This window comes from Melospiza georgiana, chromosome 3, assembly GCF_028018845.1.
Source record: "Melospiza georgiana isolate bMelGeo1 chromosome 3, bMelGeo1.pri, whole genome shotgun sequence".
Classification (NCBI taxonomy): Eukaryota; Metazoa; Chordata; class Aves; order Passeriformes; family Passerellidae; genus Melospiza; species Melospiza georgiana.
This window is the reverse complement of record NC_080432.1, coordinates 37,737,717-37,762,494: the sequence shown is the minus strand read 5'-3', so window position 1 is coordinate 37,762,494 and position 24,778 is coordinate 37,737,717. Positions and strand designations below refer to the sequence as shown.

Genomic DNA, 24,778 nt, shown 5'->3' with positions numbered 1-24,778 from the left:
CTTCTTGCCCAGCTTTATGTGCTGAGCTGATGTCTCATGGAATATCCCTTGGATCACCTGGGATCAGCTGTCCTGGCTGTGTCCTCTCCCAGCCCCTGGTGCCCTCCCAACCTCCTTGTTGATGGGGTGAGCAGCAGAAGAGGCCTTGGCTCTGTGAGCAATGGAAACATCCCTGCGTTATCAGCACTGTCTTTGGCACAAACCCAAAACACAGCTCCATACTGGCCACTGTGAAAAAAATTAACTTCTCCCAGTCAAACCCAGCAGAAATACATTTAAATTATCGTAAATATCCACTCATTATTAAGTGTCTTCAGCTTCTCAGACAAATCAGAGTGGGAAGGTTGGTTTTCAAGGGGTCAAATTCTTAGGATTTTTTCACACAGTTACTCTCAAACTAAAATTTCATTACAAAACCCTACAAGCATTTTACTGTTTATTTTTCATTTCTGTTAATTAAAGTATGATCTCATTTTTTACTCTGCCTCTTTCATAGTCTTAATAAACTCATGCCCTGTGGTGCCAGTGACTTTAACAAATCAACTTCTCAACTATCCATCAATCTTTACACAGAGCATTAATGTTTTATTGTTCTTGTTCTGCTAGTAATGGTTTTTCACTTCCTTTGCTGATTTTTTTATCAAAAGTAATTTACAGCACTCTTCATCAAGATGAGCCTTTGCCAATTCTACATACATCATATGTGTGTTCTCTGCCACTTGGCCAATCCAGAAATTTGACTTATATCCTTTGCTGGTTTTAAATCAAGCCATATTAGGTAATAAATTTAAAAGGTCTTGTAGGAATTTCCCTAACCATTTATATATAATGAAAAATATTATTTAAGTCCCTTAAAATTCTGGAGGGTTTTCTGTAAAATGTTTTTGTAAGTAATTTATTTTAGTTACCACTACATGAAAGCATCTATGATCTGGAGTTTTTAAATAAAAAAACCAAACATGTTTCTTAGTGCTTCCATATGATTTGTCACTATAAAACAACCACTTTGGAAATTACTAAGCTGATTCTGAATAACTTGAAAGCTGTTTAGAATCAATATGGATTAACACAAACACTTACCTGTCTTTTCATTTATTACCTATTCTACAAGAAGCAAAAAGAGATCTCTGGGACCCCACTTAACAGGTGATCAGCTTTGCCAAACATTGACCAAATAACTGGCATAAACATCACTTTCAATTCCTTCCTGTGCAACAGAGGTGAGACTGTTTCCTTTCTAACACATTGGTTTGTGTCTAATAAGATCCCTGGATAACTTTTTACTACAGGTATTCCTACAAGTATTGTATATTGTTGTTTGATTGGGAGTGATAGTAAAATTAATATTTATTAGATCTTTCCAGCAGTAATTTATAACTATTTGTTAAATGCTCAGAGAATAATTTATGTCTTTTTTTTTTACATTACAGCAACCAAAATGTCAGCTGGTTACACCCATCTGTGAATTTGAATGTACTTTACAACATTTTTAATGCTTAAACATGCAATCAGTATTTGTTAACTTTTCTCAACTTAATATTTAAATTTGAATATAGTTGAAACATTATGTATCTTGGAAGTTTTTTAGAGCTGAAAGCAAGAAATTATCTCGTCCCTAGGCAGGGACATTGTAAAAATGCCCTTTTCTGTCCATCTCCCTGCTGTTTGAGAAATAGGCTGATTAGTGTTTCTTCCTTCAGACCCTCTTGCCAAAAAGCTTCAGTCTACAGAAGAGAGTTTCTTCTGGCAGTGTGTAATCCTTGAATTTTGAACAAGCTTGACATTTATACTATATAATTAGGAGTAGCAGCTATGTTGCTATGCTGCTTTTCCCATATGCTCCGAAAACGCAGCATCAGAGACGGCAAGTTCGTGACACCACGATACATTCAATAATCCACCTTCACTGAAACACAGTATTCCCTTCTCCTTTGTGTCAGACAGCTATCCATTTCCATTGCAGGGAGCACTGCCAGGTGGAGCAGCAGAGGAGCTGGAGAGCAGAGGCGTGTGGGAGAGCAGTGGTGCAGGGTGAACGCTCAGCCCACAAAGTGCAGCACGAGGACACAGAGTGGGCACACCAGACCAAAAACTGTGTTTGAAAAAGGAAAAAGCGAAGCAATTTAACAGAGAACAAACAAACAAGTGAACAAAAGCTAGCCTACACTGTAGCTGTGCACTTTTCTCTGAACCTCAGGCCTCTCAAAGTATTTTATTCAACAGAAATGGAAAGCAAAGCTGCAGCTTTGACCTACAGAGAGCAAAGACCTACAGATCCATATGCTGCCTCAAGCAGCAGCTGAAATCATACCAGTATCAGTCAGAAATGAGAAGAAAAGGAAATAAAGCCCCCATATCATTAAAAATCACCCTAAAAAACATTTGAAAGAACCTGCATGAAACCACACAACTTATCCATTAAATTATTCTGTTGTATATCAGAATGCATTTCTTTTATTTCAAAACTCTGCACAGATTTGCCACAAGGATAGTTATACGTGATAAAAATATTCAAATCTCCAGTATTGCATCCAACATGCTAAACCTTACACTGTGAAGACAATATTGGATATCTATTAAGCAAAAGTTTCATGGGGCATAAATCCTGGGGGAAGAGATAGGAATGCAAATTAGCTTGTTCAAAAATAGTCTCAATTATTCTTTAAAAAAGAATAAATTAAGTACATGGTCAGTTCTCTTAAAAAAACCTGCTCCTCTCAAAGTATTATACCAACGCCACAACTCAGATAACCTCTACTTTTAAATACTCCCTGAATGCAAAATACATCACTCAAGCATAACCTTGATGTGCAGCAAATGTATTTCTCATGAGCCCTTCTGCCTGCATACAACCCACTAAGTAAAAACATGATCCAAAGAAATATTTTTTTACCAGAAAAATAGAGAGTTCAGGGTATATTTGTAACATTTGGATTATTTCACTCACTTTTACCACTACAATAATATTTTTTTATTTATTATAGCACTGAAGAATCTCAGCTCCTTTAGAGTGGCATTAACTGGAATTTGGTTTGGAGGACCTAAAACTTTTTCACATATTCAGGACTTGAAGTGAAAAAGAAAAAATAAGTAATTTAAAAGCTGAGATAGAAGGATTTTATTAACATCAGCTGCCCTTTTTCATGGCATACAAGGAAAGAGAGTAGGACTATGTTAAAGGCAAAATAATTAATCTAGCTTCCTTTAATATTCTCAAAGCACCAACAGGGTCTTCAATGATATTAAATGTTAGGGGAAATATATGTTTTAGAGCCTGCCTGTGCATAGAAAAATTGCTTTATTCACACCTCTGAGTATTGATGCAATCACAGCACTATTGTAGACTAATTACAAGATGAGAAGGAAATTAAATTATACCAGTGCAATTTCATTCAAATAATGTTTCACCAGGAATAAGTGAGATGAAGGAGAAGATTTAAAGATCATCCCCAGGAAGACCTTTTGTGCCAGGAGAAAAACTGTGTGCAGACCAAACCTTCAGTACATGGGACTTATAAAGTCTCATTAGTGCTCATTTTCCTTTTTTTTTCTTTTAGAAAAATTAATGGAAGTAAATGCACATAAATGAAGATTTTGGTCCTAAAAGTCACCCTGATCTTTGAGAAAGCCATCTTCATGTCTCACTGCAGTATGAAGATGCTATTAAAGGAGGATAATTATTTTCATTAAGTCATATTATTTCATATGCTGTCAGTATCAGGACAGTCACAAGAGTGTGCCTGCCTACCATCTCCCAGTGTTTGGCAGCTTCAGTGCTGAAGCACATCCTCTGAGCCTGCTGATATCCCCAGGGACAAGGTAGCACAGCTAAATACATAGATAAATAATTAAGGACACTGAAACGGTGGCACTGAGCTTTCTGAGACTGATGTAGGGTAACCAGAAAGTGACTGGTGTCTGGTAAGTGATGGGAATGCAGACTCAGGGACACCCTACAGTTTGCTGCAATATACAGGGTCAGGAATCTCACACACAGATCCAGATCCTTCAGAGACCCTCAGGAAGCCTTTGTGCAGAGAAAGAATGAAATGTAGGGCTCAAGAGGAAGCAAACCCCTGTGGCCAAGTGCTGGCAAAGGTCTTGAGCCCTAGGGACCACTCTGTTTTCTGAGAATTCCAGATACCTGCCGATGCCTCACTCTTGTTTCTCCCTCCCCCCAAAAAGGAGGGAAAGAGAATATGGTATTTTGTCTAATGGCTATTGTGGGATGCTCTGGTAGAAAGGAGCACTTAAAAAGAAAACACATGTCAAATGTTTTTCACTGATTAGTGCTCAAAGTCTCACAGGACAGAAGAAAAAAGGGTTTGAGAAGTCTGCCTCAGTCAACATCTAATTTATAAAGGGGAGCTGGAAAAATTGATGGAATTATGAGTGGAATGAATAGCAGGGCAGAGAAAGTAGACTACAACAAGCCATCAGTGAGCCAGCAGTTAGAAAAGCACATTACACTGCTCTCACCACAATGGTCTGGGGAGGGACTGACCACAGAAGTGCTGGAACGATCAGAAGGGGGTACAGTCCCTTCACCAACAAGGTAAATGGGAAAGAAAACACACAATTATTTCTCTCTGAGCACCTGTAGGGAACAAAGTAAACACAGCAGCAGGGAAAAATAAAAAAGCTGCAGGATTGTCTGTGAAAGCTGTGATGATCTCAGACTGTGCCTAGCCTCAGAGAGCACCTGCTGGGTGAATTGCTTGGGCTTTTATTAAAGCTTCAATTAATGTAAACAGTTGTAATAATGGAACAAGAACAGAAAAATGGTTCTATACAGCCAATACACAGTCCAATCATCCTGTTTCCTTTCTCAAGCAAAAGCCTAATAAAAACAACAGTCTGCTTGGAAAGGAGGGGCTGAGGGTGCAGCAAAGCGAACCAGGACATGCAGGTGGTCAGACTCTGCATTTGGAGCACACAGGCTCCAAACCCATGTACAGTCTTAAATCAGTCATGTGGCCAAAAAGCCACCTCTCACTCTGAGGCAGTTTGCTGCTGAATGCAGCTGAACACAGCAATTTGCTGCTGAAATGCAGCTGAACACAGCTGTGTGTCCTGTGCTCCCATGGTATCTCCCTGCCACGACTATTCGGTGTGTTTTGTCACCAGGAACAGAGTCCCAAAGTGCAGCAAAGGACCAAATCTTCTGGCAGGTCCTAAACAGAAGAGGCAGGCAATTCATTCACATTCCTGAATTGCTCTCCTTCTCTAGAGATATTCAGCTGAGAAAGTTCTTCCTGCAATAAGCTCTTCCTTTGTGGTCTCCTGCAAATAAAGCTCTGAAACGGGATGTCAGAGGAGCTGCAAATGTCACAGAGGAAACTATGTCACAGGCTAAAGAACTTGAGATGAAAAACCCTCCAATGTCTAAAGCTCCAAGGAAAACAGAAGCTTCTCTCTGCCATCTCCACAAAATACATGCAAACAAATTATTTGAGACCTAGCCTAACTTTACTCACCAGCACAGGAGGACAAAACGCAGCTAAACAACTAGAAACATCAGACATCTGCCATATTGTGTTGTCCAGCAGAAGAAAGTGATCAAAATAAAAATATGTGACAATTTCAAGCAATCCATAACATGTTGGGGGATTTTTGTTAGGTTTTTTCCCCAAAAAATATAAATATTAGCTGTTGGTTGCAAAGTCTAGTTATCAAAAAAAAAAAAAGCTTTATCTATCCAATTCATCAACTAAACAAATTAATTCAAGGCAGGGAAGTAATTCAAATGCAAAATTAAAACAGAGACAATGTTCTTTGTGTTCATAGCCCCCAATGTGGCTTGGAGTTAAGTTCACATGGGTTTATGCTGGCATGATCAAAGGGAAAAAAATTGTAATTAAAAGTGTGTATCAAATCATAAAGCACACACAACTGGGAACAGCGCTACTCAATTTGTATGTTGCCCCAAATAAAATATTCAATATAAAACGTGATCAGAAATCAGCCATGCCATTAAAGTGCAAGACATAAGTATTATTTTTGCACCTCACTATGTCTTCTGCCCCAATTCATTAGGTTCTTTAATTAAGAAAAAAACAAACATAAACAAACAAACAAAATCCCAGTTTCAGTATCTTTCATACCGACATAAACGAAATTGGAGCTAAAATTCATTTTTTTCATTTAGCAGCCAAGCAGGCTCATGAAGCCGTCTCCCCAGTACCTCGGCTGGCAAGCCTGCAGGCAGTTTTTGGAGAAAATCAGGATGAATTTCATACTGCTTGGCAGTGGCAGCCTTTCCAGAGCATCAGGAAGGCAGGACAGCTTCCTTGGGGCTGTGCTGCAGACCAGGAGTGGTGCTTCTGCCTTCAGAGGGCTCTCAATGTAGGAAAGGAAAGATTGTCTCTCTGTCTTCCCCCACACCCAGGCACATGCTGAGATGAAGAAAACAAACCCTAATAAAGAGCCCAAACCCACTGGATTACCATGTGCTTTCTATGATATTTATATTTTTACTGTTTAATCCCTGTACGCATTACAAGTTTGCAACACATATGTTAAAATTTAAACCTTAAGAGAAGCCACTTGGGTCAGTGTCACCCCATCTCTCTCTCCCAGCCAAACACATTTCAATTAAGAAGAATTTGACATTCAAGAGCTCTCACTGGGATTTATGTGCACAAAATTAATCTTATTGATGGTGCCACGTGGGCCTGTGGCACCATCCTGTCTTGATTAGGGTCACTCTTTTAAAAAATTAGCTGTTTTATACATGGCTTAACACTTGCTCTTCCCAACACTCCAGAGTAATATATTTCTTCACCCCTCCTTCTAATTCAGCAATATTGGAAGAAGAAAAAAGAATATTAAGAATATCTTAGGGCAACAATGCTACTAAATACCCTAAGTGCTATCCCATAGATGCATTTCAATGTTCCATAAACACATGTATGCATGCTTCTGCCATTAAAGATTTCATTTTGTGTCTAAACTTTTCTCAAGATTAACCATTCCCACGATGGTTGAGCAGTAAATATAAATATCAGCTGAGCCCAGTTCTGAAGTTTCTGTTGCATTTTTACATATAAGATCTTGGCTTGCCAATCACACATTTCAGCTGGATTGTAAATGTGGCTAATCTAGCCTGATGTTATCCAAAAGAGCTGTGAGTAAACTGGAAAAGGGGGTTTTTTAACATTTTTAAGAAATCTTATGTAAGCTGTAACTTTCCTGCATGCATGGAATTTATAAAGTGCTGTGGTAATTATTGCTGTACCTAAAATATAATGAGACAAAAGCAGTTCAAAGTCAGAACTGGTGCAGGTGAAACCATCCTCTTGAACTTCATAAACCTTTACAGGATGATCCAAAGCTGGATGATTAGCAAAGAACTGCAACAATTCTGAAATTTGCTGTGAAAGGCAAATGCTGCTCTGTATTTTGGACATGGATTATGCTGAGAAACCATCCAGCCTAATCCTTCTGTTGCTGTTACGTCAAATGTACTGCTGCTAGCTCAAACTTAGTGCAATTTACTTTTGCTGAATCTCAAAAACATCTCAAGAATTAAATCCATGCAGGAACTCTGAGCTCCAACTAGCTTAAGTGCACAGCATGGAATTGCACCCATGTCATTGCACAACAAAGAGCACCGAGCACTGAAGAAGCCCAGGAACCTCTGACCCTTGCCTTTCACAGCTGTTAAACTACAAAGCTAACAGGTTTGGAGGTTCCAAACATACAGAACCACAGAAAAGTTTTGTAAAGGTGAAATCATTGTTTTCTTACTCCCTTCTTCAAAACAGAGGTCTTAATTCACATTACACGACAAAAATCAACAAATTAATTTTTTTTCTATTTCCAAGTCATCTGTTTCTTCTGGTTTTCAGCAGCTGTGATATATATAATCATAAAAAACAGAGTTCTTCGCATCACAGATGAAATTAAGAGAAATATTGTGATAAGTACTTTGAAAATGAAGAATATTTTTTTTTATTTTGTCTGTAACTGAAGAAAAAAGGGATATTCCAGGAGACAACATACTTGAAAGCAATATGCAAGAACATATTACTTTATAAGGGACAGATATGCCTGTAAAACTTATTTCTCCTAAATAGCTTCAGCTTCTAGGCATAGCTGGACTTCCTCTAGAACTGAAGTTCTTGTCCCTGTCCATAGTGACATTGAACCACTTGGAGATAATAACATATCCATGCAAAAGGTGTCTGCTACCGTGAGAAACAAAGCATAAAGTGAGCAGTTTAGAAAGGTTGCCAGGGAAGCAAATATGTAAATGGGGAAATAAAATAGGTTTAATCAGCAAAAATTAAAAAAATACGTTGCAACACTGAACATTTTGTCTCAGGGAACGGCCTGGTGCACCTGTAGAGGGAGTGCAAGGAGTCTTTCTCCCTTACCTGGCTTCTTAGCTGCAGAGCTCCTCCCTCTGATGCAGCTGCTGGTGCCACTTGTAGAAAGAACTGGACAGAAACCTGTGGGGTTTAGTGTATTCCAAAACAAGCCATATGCCTAAATGCTTTCCCAAATGGCTCTCCTGGTCTCAAAAGACTATCCTGTACTTGCTGACAGCAAACACTGAGCTACAGATGTAGTACCTCAAATAAAGGGAACCACTTGATGTTGGGCCAATTCTCACTGGATGAGGCTGAATGAAAATAAGAACAAGATTTATTGTTTTATTGCACCTGATGTTTTGTTGGAGACCTAAAAAAACAGTACAGCCAGGTTTCACATTCCATGGCAATGCTTTATTGAACTAATTCATCATTAGTCACTTCTCTTAACAGTTTGAAGAGGTGTGTCACACTCACTGTGACTCATAATTTGCATACAAACATATCCCATCTTGAAATTTCACTGCACTTCCTCTGCAGCTCACTTCACAGACTCTTGGCTAGAAAACAGCTGAATTTACCAATTGATTGGGACCAACAGCAAGGACAATGATGATGAATCCAGGAAAAACTCCAGAGTGGCAGCAGCAATTGAATAAACAAGTGGATGTTATGGAGTTTTGGGAATTCTTGACCTTGTGCTTGGCAGTGGAATTGCTTTGTGCATCTCTTGGGCTTTTATAGGAACAGCTAAAGATCAAGCACCATACACCTCTTCAGCAGAATTGCTGCTGATTTCTTACTGATGATTAGTCTGTCATTTCATGTGCAGTACAACCAGGAAAGAGAACTTTGGGTTTCCAAAGAAATTCTCTGTAGTTTTAATCTGTTCCCATTGCCTCTGAACAGAACTGGGAGTTTCACTTCTCCTGCTGTCATCACATTGCGCTGGTTATTTATAGTGGTTCATCTGCACCAGCAGTTGAATGAAATATCAAAACTCTGAGCCTCCATGTCACTGCCATGAAAGCTTTTCATTATGATAAATCTTGTCAAAATTGCATGCCTGGGCCATGTAAGATGATATATGGCATAAAACTTTGTTCTGGGGTTCTTTTCTGCTTTTAAGGTGTTTTCTTTGGTATTTTCTGCATCACCTTCAAACTGAAGCTTCTTGCTGAAAGGAACACAATCCAAAGAAATATTAAGTGCTAATAGGTATTGCTCTTTGTTTATTGTTACTCACATTGCCTCTTCTTACTTCTTCTTCTTTTTGTTCTGATTGGTACTGGGGGAAGCATTACAAAAACTTGGTATTGTCATCCTTTCTTCCTTGCTTCAGTTGCCTTTATATACCCAAACAATGTGTCTGAACATTATGCCTTACTTTTAAAGGATTCATAAACAGACACAAAAAGAAAAAAAAAAAAGAGGAAAATAAAGCTACACCTATTTAGAGAGCCCCCTGTGATGAAAATGTGGGTTCAGCAAGAAATGTAGAACAAAGACTGCAGTCTCTCCAAGTATTATGGCAGTAAAACCACTTCAGAATTGTGCTTGTATGCCAGATGCAAAAATTATTCCTGAGTTTTAATTTACTAAATTAAAAAGATGCTTTGGGGTTTTGAATACAATATGGGATCATGGATACATGTGCCATTTGTGTACAGTAAGGCATCATGGCCCAGCTGTTAAGAAAAAAAAGAAGAATGAGGGAGTCCTTGCTTAGCATTTATAGTCCTTTCCCAGCAGATAAAACTTGGGGCAAGGCAAGTGATGTCAGAAGGTTGAATTGGCTCCACTTAATTTGATATGTGTTCAGCTAATGCTCTGTTTGATTTTCTGTGACATTAGGGTCTCAGATGAAAGCTGAGTTGCCCAGACTTGGAGTCTAATCAGCACAAACAACACTGCAGTCACTAAAGAGAGCCAGCAGCACATCCATAGGGTGGTACACACCACGGAGAAGTGGACCTGTCTCCTTAGACTGCTTCTCTCCACCTAATGATTGCAGAGGAGACCTAGCATGACTCAATTCCTGACACAGAGACCTCAGCTAAATTGCTGATGGTAGGTAGGGTGAGCAGGAGTGGAAATGTCATTGCATCTGGAGTCCAAATCTCAGAGGGAGTCAGGTTTCATTTAATAGGAGTTGGGAAATCTTTTTAGAAGAGTGGAGAACTAGAGAAAAATAAAAATCTGGCCAGGGCACCACTGTAAGCACAGGAAGTCCATCCAATTGTCTCTGTCCTAAACACTATTCAATCTTTCCCTGACAAATCCAGATGCAGAAAACTAAATCTGTCTCACAGAAAGCCAACAGAAGTGTTGTAATTATCATCAATTAATTCAGAATTTTATTTAGGAAACCAAAGTATGAAATGACAACCAAGGTATAATAAAGAAGTTTTGAGCAGCACTTTCAATGAGGAAGCAGTGTTGAGCAGGGCTTTAAGCAACCTGGTGCAGTGGAAGGTGTCCCTGCCCATGGCAGGGGGGTTGGAACTGGATGGTCTTTGAGATCCCTTCCAACCAAACCATTCTACGGTTCTATGCTTGAAAAACAAAATGAAAGGGTGGTTGAAGCAGAGAACAGGCATTAAAAGAGCCCTGAGGTACGAAGCAGAAGACAGAATGATAAAGCAAGAGCATATGTGAACAGATGAGCACTGGCAGAAAAAAGAGGAGGAGTGGTTTGAAGTCAAGGGATCACTCGAGACTGACACTCAAATTCTAAGATCAGAAACTGCCTTCTTATTTTGCCTTGGTAACCAGAAAAAAAATTTCAGGTTTCCACAACTTGACTATCACAATCTAGAATCAAGTCAAGCTTCTTAATCCAAATAGGCCATGCTTTATATCCAGAGTAGAATGAACAGTGCACAAACTGCTTGTTGAATAACAGATAGTGAGAAGGCAGGTCTGATTCCATTGCTTCCATTATTACCTAATCTCTAGAAAACAGCTAAATAGCAAGACCAGTTTCTCTAAGGAAGCATTTATCACATTGTGTGATCTCATCTTTGAATCATGCAGAAAAGATGTGGGAGTACATTTTTATTGGTATCACTAGCAGATCCAGCTCGGGTTTCACAGGATTTTCCTAGAGCAGCATTTCAGTTCCATTAGCATTGATTAACCTGATATTAACTCAGTATTTACCTGTCACTAAATGAGAATTCTTACATGCCTCATTTAAAGATCACATCATCTCAATTTTTCATATGGTTGAACTCTTCTTGCCTTCTGAAACATTAGATATCATGTGTCATCTCTTGCTTTACTGACAGTCAACATTGCAAATTCAAACGAAGCAATGTCAAATTATATCAGTTATGAATTTGGCCAAGGTTAAGAGTAATTTAAAATTTCCAAGCTGTCATAGAGCAGGCAACAATTGTGCAGCTGAAAGCACTACCACAAAAACCACCAGCAATACGGGGAAAATAATTAGCTTCACCTGCTTATTCTGGATCTAAATAAATGCACTTACTGGCTGGGAGTGGTAAGAAGAGCTTCAAATCTCAATGTGTTCTTCTTCAAACAGTCATGGAAAAATAATTTAACTCTGCTTTTTTATTTCTTTTTTCTTTTTTAAATAAGGATTTCTGCCTTAAGGGGCTGCCATAAAATTAGTACCTTGATAGGCTTCAAAAAGTGGTAGCAGATCACCAGTAATTGTTATCAGAGAGCCTTATGGTAGATATATTCAGAATTATCATACAGCTTCAATTTTAATTTAAGAATTCCAGAAGGAAGAGTTATGCCATATTGCTACAAAAGGCTAATCTGGTCTTCTTTCAACTGAATAAAATCTGTGTTAGGCTGGCATCCTGACATTAGAGTCAGGCTCAATGCTTTAAAGGGAGAAGCTTTTTAAATATCATTATTAAAGTCCATTAGGGTTTTATGGTGAATTTCATTCCCTGCACTTGTTCAGAGCCACATCTGAGCTCCTTAAGCCCTTCATTTTTATGTGGAATGAGTCCCTTCCTTTCTGTATAAAGCAGTAGCACTGCAATATGAAATTCCCTCTTGTGGTATTTTTTGTAGCCAGACACTGAACAGAGAGAATCCAGCACTGTTTTCATTTGCTGTTATTTTCTGTGCCACACAGCTTCATAAAGTTAACCAAAGCAAAACTGATGACATGGAATCCTCTGACATTTCAGGTGTTTTAAACTGTTAAGAGGGACCAGTATTTGCAGCAAAGGCAAACCTCCAGGGAGAAACAGTCCCAGCATCTGAGATGATAGATTTGGAGCCAAATAGCACTTTCCAGCTCCTGAGCCTGACTGCATGTGAGCCAGTGGCATCTGGACTCCTTGTCATCCTGAGACTCAGATGTATTTGAGTTGCAGAAAGGGAACACCAGGCAATGTGACAGTGCTAAGCTCAACTTATTGAGGGAAGCAAGCAAGGGATGAGCTTTGGCTGAAAAAGCCCTTCACTCATGCACACACCTGTCGCAGACATTTTTTCAAAGAAATCCTTTCTTTCAGATTTCAGCGTCTTCTGGAAGGCAGAGGCCTCAGAAGAGAATGTAAACAATTGTTATCAGCTGCCGTGGAATGCAATAGGATGCACCTGATTGGCTCATGTTCCTATGTTTATAATTAAGGGCCAATCACAAAGTGCAAGCTAGGGATAGAGTCCCTGGACACAACTTTGTTATAGATTCTTTCTTTCTATTCTTAGCTTAGCAAGCCTCTGTAACTTCTCTCTTTATTCTATTTAGTATAGTCATAATGTATTATATATCATAGATCAATAAATCCAGCCTTCTGATCACAGAAACAAGATTCACCGTCTCTCTCTCACCCTCAGCGACCCACTCAGGTCGCTGTAATACACACCAACCAAGACTAACCCCAGCTACCACCCAAGCAGGTTGGCTCAGTCTTGCCTGGGGCAGCACAGCACCCCACTGCATCCAGACCCAGGGTCAGGCTCTGTTCAGTGGCTCAGAACCAACAGTTTCACTCTGTGTCCCCGTCCTTCTCATCCATTCCTCATCCGGGGTGGGTGCCTGCATAGCAATGCTTCCCTGGATCTCACCTGAGGGTTTCATAGCCACTATTTGGCACAGGCTGCCAGTCAGTACCCAGCAATATCCCTGTCCATCTTCCCAGCAGTTTCAAACAATGCACTTGTATAACATGTTGATCCATGACCATGCCAAGGCTCAACACTCCCTGTTCCTGTTTGCACTTTCTTGTCAGCTATTACTCACTATACCCAGCTGTGAAACTAAGCACAGTCATGAAAGCACAGTGACAACCAGCTTTGCCCCTTTGTCCTCTTGATCTTCCCTTTAACAGTCCCTCTTCTGCATGGCAGAATCATTCATAGAAGTAAATCAGGAAATCAGAACAAAGATGTTCCTGCAACACACTCCTGACACAAGTCACTTTGTCTTACCCAGATACACCTCACACATCCAGACTCAGAATGCCTGTGCAAACAATCAAAAAGCAGCAGATCATCTACCTGGTGCTAAATCAAGCAAAACCTGATCATGTACCTCTTCCTAAAGCAAGTTCCTGTGCAAACCCCACCAAACAGTGTCCCAAGAAAGTTTTCAAATTTGTCCCTCTTGGAGTAGGGATTTGACCAGATGTCCTCCAGAGGTCCTTTCCAACGGTTTTGCTGTGATCTCTGATATGATATGATCTCACTTCTACACAAGCTGTTTGCTGCTGACTTTGCTGCCTCTATTCTTTCAGTAGTGGAACCCTGAAGCAGGCCTGAGGCAATTTGCATGTACCAGGACAGAGAAATCCACAGCTGGAACAGTCAACAGGAGAGTTTTCAACATCTCTTCAAAGTACAGGGTGGAAACAAGCTTTTGGAAAATATGTTTTCAGGGCACCTAGTCATTGTAATAATTGAAAGTGTCACTGATAATGAATTACTGTTCTTGCTACTGACCTAACAAGCCTTTTTTTCTATGGAGTTGCATTCAGCAACTGTAACATGTTGATTCAATGCTGCAACATACTGAAAATAAAAGCAGTGTTGATGCAATGCAAAACCAATCTATTCATCATCCTGACATCCAACAAATAACTTTTCTTCTTTAATCTGGAAATTGTGGCTGTTCCATGTTTTGCTAAATCATAGTATTGCTATTCTACAGAGGGTCCTTATTGTTCAGCTTTAGGGTTTGGAGATTTTTCTTTTCCACTGGTACGTATTTCGAGCTTTCTCCTTCCATGTGCTATTCTAACATCTCCTTTACAGGGGAACATGAGCCACATTAGCTACTTACAGCATGTAGATCACACATTTGTTATTATCTACAGTTCTCATGAACTGTACCAGACATTAAAAATTTGTTCTCCTCAAGGACTAGCTAGGATAAAACCAGCACTACCTAAAGAGACCATCAAGTCAGGGCTGGAAATCCTGCAGGGATAAGAAACCGTATCAAATGATTTCAACAGACTGCCTTTCATGTGTCTGCTGGTAATCCTCATCAATACCAGTGAGATGTTACATTGATTGAAGCAATTTTCCCTTCATGCAAATGATCTATGTGCAGATTCTCTATTAACTACTAACTTGCTGCTTTTTGAGATATTAAAAAAATTACTTCTAGGATAAATCAGACCAGAGATTCCCTGCTAAGTATTTGTCATACAATTTCACTCAGCATTCACTGTTTATGCTTATTGCAGCTGTGCAGCTTCCAATACTGCTGCAATTCCAATTCACACACCTTACTCAGCAAACCCCAAACATTTTCCATGGAGCATTCAGCTTGCTGAGCTCAACCACAGCACCTTTCCATCTCTCATTGCTACGTTTCCTTCATCAATGGAAGAAAGGACCAAAGAAAATGTCCAGCATACTCATCCGAAGCTAAAGTTCATGTTCACAACTCCAATTCAAAGTCATGTCTTTTTACAAGCATTAAATGCAATTTCCAGTCCATTGGAATTAGAACAACCCTAGGCCAGTTACATTAGAAAAATAAATATTTGCCAAGAGTTGCCAATGCAACAGTATGAGAACATTAACATCACCAAAGATATTCAATTAGCTTCTAATTAGAAATATGATTTAATGTTTTACCACCCTTTTTTGTTTCCTTTTTAAAACATCCATATGTTTGACATTTTGTTAATAAGAATATGAACAAAAATGAACAGAAATTAATTCTGGGTCCATGGCTTAGATACATAAGGAGATACAATTTTTTTTTGTTTCAAGTGTAAGTCATTTTTAAAGCTTCATTTGTCAAGTAAAAACCAGTAATGTACATTCATAATATAACCTGCCACACAGCTTCATTTTTAGTAACTAATGCTAAATATCTCACTAAAGAATCCGGTAGAAAAGACTTTTGCCAGAAAAATGACATTAAAATTTTTTTAAAAGAGAAAAATTACTTCAGAACAAAATATTTCACTTCAGAAACATTGCCAAAGAGAAGAGCAAGAGGAAGTATCCTTCTAATATTTCTTATTATTAATTTTCCTCACAGATTTATCTTTTAGGTTGCACATTGTGTCACTGTTGCAGCATAATCTTTTGCATCATGGAGAAGCCAGGTATATCATGGAATTCTCTGGTCAGAATACATGAAGAGCAATTCAATGGAGCTTGAAATCTCTGTCTTATCATCTAAGAAAAGACAACCATGATTCCCAATATGCACTGTAGCAGAACTTTTTAGTTAAATGTCTTATTATCAGTTCAAATACTGGCCTATGCAACCATTTCTATTTTTGAAAGAAAATAATAAATCCAAGTGAGATACTTGTGAAAACAATTTCTGTCAAAACCCAAAATTTTTCTACAAAATAGCAATATTGACTATGAAAAACCCCCACACTCAGACAATTGAAGTAAACACAAATAGCTACATTGGTTAGGGAAATTATTTACATATTTAACTTTGCCTTTGTGGTCCTCAACTATTCTATTTCTCTTGTCAAGGCTGGATTTCATGGCACCAGAACAGTGGCAGAGAAGAGCTGGGCTACAGCTTCCTCTGACACTGTGCAGGCAGAGTGAGTGACACAAACAGTCACCTTTAAATAAATATTGCTGAGGAACCTTTGAAATATAGAACCAAGATAAAGCAGGGAACTTTATTAAATGGAAGTTACCTTCTTTAGCCTCACACTTCTGCATGCAATTTCATTGATTTCTGTGGGATTGACTGCGTACATCTGGTTTGTAAGAACCTCTGGCAGATAACCTATGAATTGGAAAAAACCAAATTAGCTGTCTGAACTGCAGTTTTGCACTCAAAGCAAGTTATGTCTCTGCTTGCCATCTGCCATAATTATTATTGTTTCTTCTGAATGTTCATTGCATTTGAAATGTCTCTGAACAACATTGTTCTTACTAGTTATAAAATGATCCTTATAATAGGTTCACCAAATTGTTGATTCAAAGCTTTTTCATAAGTCAGCCACAGAAAACAACATGTTCCATAAATAATGCATTTTGCAGAGGAGTAGGGAGAAAAAGTAACTAGAAAAAAAAATTTCTTGCTTCTTTTACGTGACTTCCTCACCTCATTTCTCTCAACTCTATTGTCCATAGTTGATTCAAAACTATGACATTCCTATGCAAGAAGAAAATATCTGCTCAGTGTCAATTCTCATATCTTGAGTACTACAGTGAGTGAATTTTTGATGCCCAAGTTCCCAGAGTTCTGAGATTATATTAAAAATTAACAAACTTTTTGAGATAAATGGAGAGAGTGGAGAGGCTTGAGAATAAGCCTCACATATTTCCTCATGTTTCAGAGAGCTGAATGCTTTTTGAAAAAGAATTAATGATTTTTACTGACCCTGGAGGGCTTTTTCGAACTGTAAGTCCATTCTGACAATTTTTTTGTTGCAGGAGTTTGATTAGCAGTGCTTCACAAAAGAGCAGTCAGCTATTTAGGGTGGGTCTCTAATGCAGTTCAGAGCCCAGGTCTCATGGCATTACGTCCTGGAAAGGCACTTTTTCCATTCCAGACAAAGGAATGAAATTCTCTGCATTACAGAACATTCTGCTGAAGCAATAGCCTCTCCTTGACTGCCTTGTAATGGGCTTTGGAGGGTGATTTGTCTTGGGCCAGGACGCAGGGCAGGCATAAAATGCTGCCCGCTTCCATTAGCAGCCCGCGGGGTCTGGGAGAGCTGCCTTGGGCAGGAACAGCCAGGACAAAACTCTTCCAGTGATGGAAAGTGCATCAGATTTTAAAGGCTTTAGGAAGCAGGAGGCCAGGAAGGGCTCCCTGGGTACTGAAAACCCCCCTGTAAATCCTGTGTGTGTGCTGCAGCACACAAGGAGCCATCCCTCATCAGCTGCAGGGCTGGTTCCCCTGGGCACTGCCAGCACCACAGCAGCCATCCTGAGAGACCCAGCTGAGCCATGCTCCTCCACAGCAGCTCCCCTGGGCTCCTCAGGGCTCCCTGCTCCCACAGCTACTCCCAGCTGGAAGCCAGGGCGTGACAGAGTGCTGAGAATCCGCATTTCTGTCACCTTCCCTTTCCATTTGGGTGACCTGGCACACCCAACATGGATGGATGTGGCAGCCTGCACCCAGGTTATCAGCTCTGAGTGCTCCCAGCTCCTCAGCATATGAAGAGTTCAGCAAGGCCCAGCTCTTACCAAACCCTGCCTTTCTTCCAGCAACAGATGCTTTCAATTTTTCCATGATCAATACCCTTAGATTGCACACCTGAAGCTAAGGTTGGTTATTTCAGGATACAGGAATTGATTTGCATAAATGTCTGCAGATACAAAAACACTGCATGATTTAGGTTGGAAGGGTCCTTAATGATGATCTAATTCCAGCCTTGCCTTCCCTGGGCAGGACACCTTTCACTGGCCCAGGTTGCTCAAGCCCCAAGGCTCCATCCACGAGCCACGGCAGCATGTACTTCTGAGAATCAACAGCATTTCACCAATAAAGCAGCTGTAACTATATCTCACAATAAACTTCAAGTGGAAGGGGACTTTATTTTTATTTATATGACTTTGAAGAATTAAAAATTTTAGAGATATCACAGGATAATTCAGGTTGAAAAGCACCTCAGACAAAAATATAACAACCTGCTCAGGGATTTAAATTTTTGTTTGCAACTGCAGTGAATATTTTTAAAAAAGTTTTATTTTTCCTAGTCTGTGTCTCTAAAATTTTTGCTTACTTGAAATAGGTAGGAGACAAATATAGAAGCTTACAAAAAGTAATGCACAATGTGGGAGAGAAGCCATGGTGTGCAAGCCAGCACTTTGCTAGGACAAGCCATGTCTTGCTTGGCAAATTAACTGTGTTGAACAAAAGTTGTCTTTAAACAAGGCTCCTGGAATTTTGCAAAGAGATAATGCTGTGCTATCCAATTACAAATGGTCACATTGTCTACAAACATGGCCAACAAAAGGCATTAATTTTCCAAGGGGGAAATTATTGTCCAACTATGGCAGAACCATTCTCTTGCCTTCACCGTCACTACATGAAATAATTGATTTGGACAGATTCAAATGTGGTGTGGGGGGAGAAGATCCCCAACAGAGAAGAGAGAAAATCTTTGCCTCAGACTAGCAGCAGTTACTCAGGCATCCACCTTACTGGTGGGAGACTGTTGCCAGGGGTTAAAATGGAAACATTTCTTGGTAATTACATTAAAAATAAACATTATCAGCTTGGCTTCAAATATTTTACCTCCAAAGTAATTAATGAATATTTGTTTTCAGGGATTTAAACTGTTTCTTAAGAGTGCTAAACAATTTTACTGTAGCAAAAAATAGAGGAAACAAGGAGACTGTTACCGTAGTACAAAGATATTCACATAATTGTTACTTAATAAAAATTCTGCAAAAAAAAAGTGTGGATTGTTGTTGTATGCATTTAATACTACCATGGGTCTTTAAAGAAGGCTTTAAAAAGCAATTTTTGCAAAAACAAATTGCCTCAAGGACCTTGTAGTTTTAATCAACTTAATTATGTTCCTTTTATATCTAAAGATGGGGAGTGGATTAAATATTCAAGTATAAAAATCTAAACATATGAAATTAGGTGCTTCCATCCACTTTGAGATGTGCAGCATCTTCACAGACTGTTTATGACCAGACAAAATCACTGGATTAAAAACTTGGAAATTTAGAAAATTTGATGGGATTATTTCATTTAATATTTTTCTCTCTTAGTTTTTGTCTGTTTTTATGTTTTGAGGCAAATAGCAATCAGAGATTATGAGATTCTACACATTGTGTGTGACAAGTTTGCTTCTAAGGAACTTCTTGAGATCAAGCTTGTAATCTCCTGAAAAAAAATAATTTGTGCCATAAAAATATCTAAACAGAATCTTAGTGTTTGGTGCAAGTTACTCTCATTAAAAACATTTTTAGTTTGAATTTTAAAACAAGATTTTTGCCATTTTCCTTTCTTTTCTCCCTGTAACTGGGTTTGGTTTTGGAAGCTGATTCTTTCATATTTGTGGCACAGAAGTTTTCTGAAATCAAGAAATAGTTTGGGTTGGTTGCACACAACAGGGAAAATGGCTGAATACCTCCAGGAGAGTTTAGCCTAATCCCTCCTCTTTCCTTCCAATTCTCCCTTGCAAGGTGAAGGAATCAAAGAAGGAGATGCCAAGCAGCTTGACAATCACCATGTGTTGCACCCTTGAAGTTACACAGTCCCTACAGATCTAAAACAAGGACAGTTTCTTGCTGAAGGTGATCTCCAGAGTGCCTACTAATTAATTAATTTCTGTACTACCTCAGGTATTGACAATGAAAGAGTTTTTAAATTTTTTTTTCTGATGTGGGTTGTACATAGCCTTTTAACATCTTTGTTTCTTTCTTCTCAGACTTTTGTTGTATTATTTTCTAAAAATAATTAAATAAACTCCAAATTTAATTTTAAAATAGCAATCCAAATCACTTGCAGCAAATTCAATGGCAGTGACAAATGAAGCACACAGTCTTGAGCATAATTATCCAACTTTTTATACTCACCTTAATGTCTTTTTATGCTACTGAGACATCATTGAAAAATGTTCATTTAAACATGAAATTTAATGAATTATAAAATAAATATATATAAACCTAAGACACAAAGGTAAACAACGTCATGTCTGCTATGGTCTGGAAATGATGGATGAGAAAAATCAAAACTCAGAAAGGAGTCACCTACTTACAGGTAATAATTCTGAAGGCAGGACACTCACATATTGGAGACTTCTCTTTTAAAAATCATTTTAAAACGTCCTTTGTTTTAATTCAATAAGCTACTTCAAGGTAACTTGCTAGAATAGGAGTGTAATAAAATACAGCTCTAATAAAGCAAATAAAGCCTGAGAAAAAGTTAAACCCAGGAGAAAAATTGCCATCACTATAGTTAACTAGAAATACAGATCACAACCAAGATGGGAAAGTCTTTTAATGAATCCTTGGTCTGACCATCAGCTGATGAATAGGAAATAACATTGAAATAAAAAAAAGATGTATTGATTTACATCTACTCGGAGTCAGCTGTGGATCTGACATGACAGACAAGTCTGGTGGTGGAAAATTGAGTCAGAGCTCAGTGGTGACAAATATGCAGAGACAGGATAAGCAGCAAAACCCAGATTGATTGTACCTAGTCCATGACAAAAGACCTAAGGCTTGGATCAGTTAAAACTGGACCAGGACATTATCTACTGAAACATGGTAACCATTTAGTCCTGCCTCTTGTTTTAGATTTTGTTTATAAAAATATTCTTTTAAGTAGATGTATTCTTAGTAGAATATCACTAGTATGGCTACACTACTGTGGATTCTAGAGAAGCCCCATTCCCAAGTAATAGCCCAGAGTGAGTCACAAAATCAGAGAATATATTGAGTTGGAAGGGCTCCACAGGATCATGAAACCCATCTCCTGGCCCTGCACAGCACCATCCCCAAGAATCACACCAGGTGAGTCCTTTCCATTTACTTGTCATTGACAAGTGCCTTATGGATATGAGGAAACACATGCTCCTGTTCCCCACTGAAATCTCTGGGAGTTTGGCTTTGATCAAAGGTTAGGAGCTGTGTAGGCAGGAAACAGTTTGGGGGAGAGTTTACCCATGAATAAATGACCCTCTGAACTCCAAAGACAAGCAGACCAAAGCTGGTGACTGTGTGGGAGTGCTCTTGCACATCTTTCAGGTGATTATCTCCAGCAACTCTCTTCTGTTTTTCACATCCAGACCAGAAATCACCCTTAATGCCTGAGGCACACTATTTTAAGGGTTCTATTGAATTAATAGATAAAAGATCACATGACGAAAATGTGTCCTGGCATAAGGACAATTTCTAGTTCCCCTGCTGCCAACTGAAGCAATGCAAAGTTCAAGCAAAACAGTCACTGCATCACAGTGGCTTCTGCTGCAGGAACAACTCAACTGTTGATGCAAGAGGTACTGAATCATGGCTTTGATTCCAAAATATTTAGCAGAATGGGCACTACAGTCAAATTACTTTCATATGCTGGCTTTTAAACTGTGGTAGTTCAGCAGAAGTTTCAGACAGTAAATATGCTCTCTGAAACAAACTACTTAGGTCATCCCAGACTAGAGTTGTGCCTGATAAAGGAGAAGGATCTTAAAGCATGCACTAAAGATCTTTAGATAAGGCTGCTCTAGTCTGAAACGTCCTGATAAGCTTGCTGGCAGGAAAGTTGCTATAAGGCACAATTCCACTGAGTTACAGAATAGCTGATGGCAAAGCCTCTAAACAGAAAAATGAGCAATACATATATTTAAAGATGTTTGGCTGTCTATTTCTGTTTTCTGTTATCTCACTGATAGGTAAGGTCATTACCCACAGAAATAACAGTTACAGACTGAAAAATGTATAGATCACAATAAAGCCCACACCCAAAGAGGAATATGATTAACAAAATCTAATCCAGTTGCTTCTGATAGCACAATATGCAATAGATCTCTATGGATAAAAATAGCAGTTAAAATTTTCCATAAAGGATGCTCTTCAACATAACCACAACCAAATATTAGTCTACTTCTAATTTGGTCCTAATTTCCCTGTTCAGAATCATTTTCTAAACCCTCTCTGTTAAACTAAGCAATTCTCCTGAAACTGGCTGTTTCATTTTTATAAGATCAACAAGATTTTAAGTATTCCTGGGAGCTGTTTACAGGAGTTATTTATAAGGTGAGGAAATGGGAACATGCAGGTGTGTGGCCTTCAGACTCCGAAAAAAGGTATTCACTTATGAACAAAAAGAAATAGTTGAAGATTTGAGATCCCTGTCTTTGCAAAGAAAATAATAAATAAAACACCACCCAAAAATGCAGATAATCCACTTGTTCATTCAGACATTCCATCTTCTTTCACGAGATGTCAAACAATAATGAACATCTGGTAAGATGGGAACTCACTGAGCTCATCCTACTCATTGCCTTGAGTAGGATGGTACTTAGATGTGCTGTTCCACTAGCACACAGACAGGTGACTGGCTCAGGGAATAGGACCAGTTGCTGCTTTTCCCCCAGAATGAAATGACAGGAAAACAGCTACATTTTGAGAGAATTATACTGTACCTCTCAGGACACCTCTTCCAAAGCTGTTCCAGTTGTTGGGTAGGAACTCGGCGTGCTGGTGTTCAGACTTCACTGGCATCAGGCCAGCAGCTCTCCTCTTCATTCATGTTTTAAAATGTGAATGGTTATTCTTCAACACTGAGACTGTGACAAACACAGCCCCTTTCATACTGTGAGCTCTGTGGTGTAACTCCAGCTGGCCTCAGGCTGCAGCTCATGCTGGCTCCTCAGGTGCCCCTTTCTCATCCCCTGTGAAATGACTGCCCAAGCTGCTTCACCCATCCATTTGATTCCATTTTTTTAAAGCAACTCAAGGAGGGAATAGGGCTCAAAGCATGTTTGTAGTAAACTTATCAGCCTTCAAGTATTACAAAACTACTGCTGAAGAAGAAAGGACTTAAGCCAAATCAAAGTGCTTTTAAACCATGTTGTTTAAGAAAAAAAGAATAGGTATCTCAGCTTGCAAATACTCCATTCAACAATCCTATCCAAAGTTACAATTTTGATGAAAAGGCAGAATGGCAAGCATCTTGAACCAGTATTAAATGATAACTCCAAATCCTCTGTGAGATAGTGAGACCCTGCATGGACAGTAAAGCACTAATGGAAGCAGTTCTTTTCCATGCTAAAAGCTTCAAAAGCTGGCTCTGCAAGGAGCATTAAAACACCTGAACTAAACTTTCCAGAAATTACACAAAGAAATGGAGAAACACTGAAGCAGAGCTTTCTAAGAGACAGCACCACCAAATTCTCTGTGTTGTGTGGTTCAGGTGAGCAAACCAATTCCAGCAGTGCTAGAACCACATGCTTCATTCTTAGCTTGGTGGTACTTCCCATGCTGCATACCAGAGAGCAACGACTCCACCTGAACTTTGATAAGATTGGAATGGGAATCATGCCTTAGAGGAGACTGTAAGCCTTTTGATTTGTTGGGGGGCAGGAGGGGAGAGGAAGATTGAATAATTTCACAGTCTTTATTAATCAATTTACTGCTGCTCTCTTCAACGCAGTCCCCCTTAAGGGAAAATAAACAGTTCCCGTCCTTTTGCAGGAGCCTGACAAAGTACACATTTGTGTGTGCTTTTGTAATCAATTTAAAAATTCAGATCAGACACAACATCTGGTTTGTGGCAAGATTTCCCTTTCCAAAAGAAAAACTGAATTAGTCTATTATGAATCATTCAACAATATTGATATTACAATCTGAGCAGAAATAAATGTCATAAAACTACCCAACAGTAAATACTAATGACAGTAGGGGAACCTAACTTTAAATTTTTTTTATCATTATTTTCATGAATGTTTGGAATTCTCAATTTCCTGCCATATCACTTGAACATACACTGAGGCACTACTTTCTTCCTATCTCACTTTATTTTCCATTTGGCATTTCACTCTAGGAATGCAACAAATGGCCAGAAAGGGAAAAGTCCCTCTGCCTTAAGAGTTGCCCAACACTTCAGTGTCTTAGCATAATTCAAAGAAAAATTGTTCTGGGTGGAAGAGGTAATCCCACCAGAAGATCCTCCCAAAACCAGAGTTTACTAATGTGTTCCCTACATTGTAGGGTTCACAACTCTCTCACACATGAGGTGACGAGCAGTTCAACCCCAGTGTGCAGTGGGGTGACTAGGGTGACAGTAATGCAGCTGTTATCACTTATTTTATGAACCATTTATTCTGAGAATTCATTTGATGTGTGCCTTTGGTGAAAATTTGTAGTCTGTGCTGCACTAGAGACCCTATGTCGGGGTTGCAAGTCAGCAAATGAGAGGTCAAGTTCAAAAGCTTCATCCAGATACAGCTATTAAGCTTTAAAAATTGAAGCTATTGATCTGAATTATTTCAGTTTAGAGACAGGTCTCATAGAAACGTTATAGGAGCAAGGAGCTCTAAATTTGCCAGAGTACAGCTGGCTAGGGA

The 24,778-nt window shown here is 39.0% G+C and overlaps 1 protein-coding gene across 1 annotated transcript in view; it reads right to left on the bottom strand.

The window, feature by feature from the left end:
• Positions 1 to 1,452: 1,452 nt before the first annotated feature.
• Positions 1,453 to 24,778, bottom strand: part of MTA3 (metastasis associated 1 family member 3) — a 167,606-nt gene continuing 144,280 nt past the window's right edge. Inside the window, exon 20 of the mRNA XM_058020133.1 lies at positions 1,453 to 2,092. Within this exon, the coding sequence (XP_057876116.1) occupies positions 1,937 to 2,092 (156 nt within the window). The 3' untranslated portion in view covers positions 1,453 to 1,936. The remainder of the gene's footprint in view (positions 2,093 to 24,778) is intronic.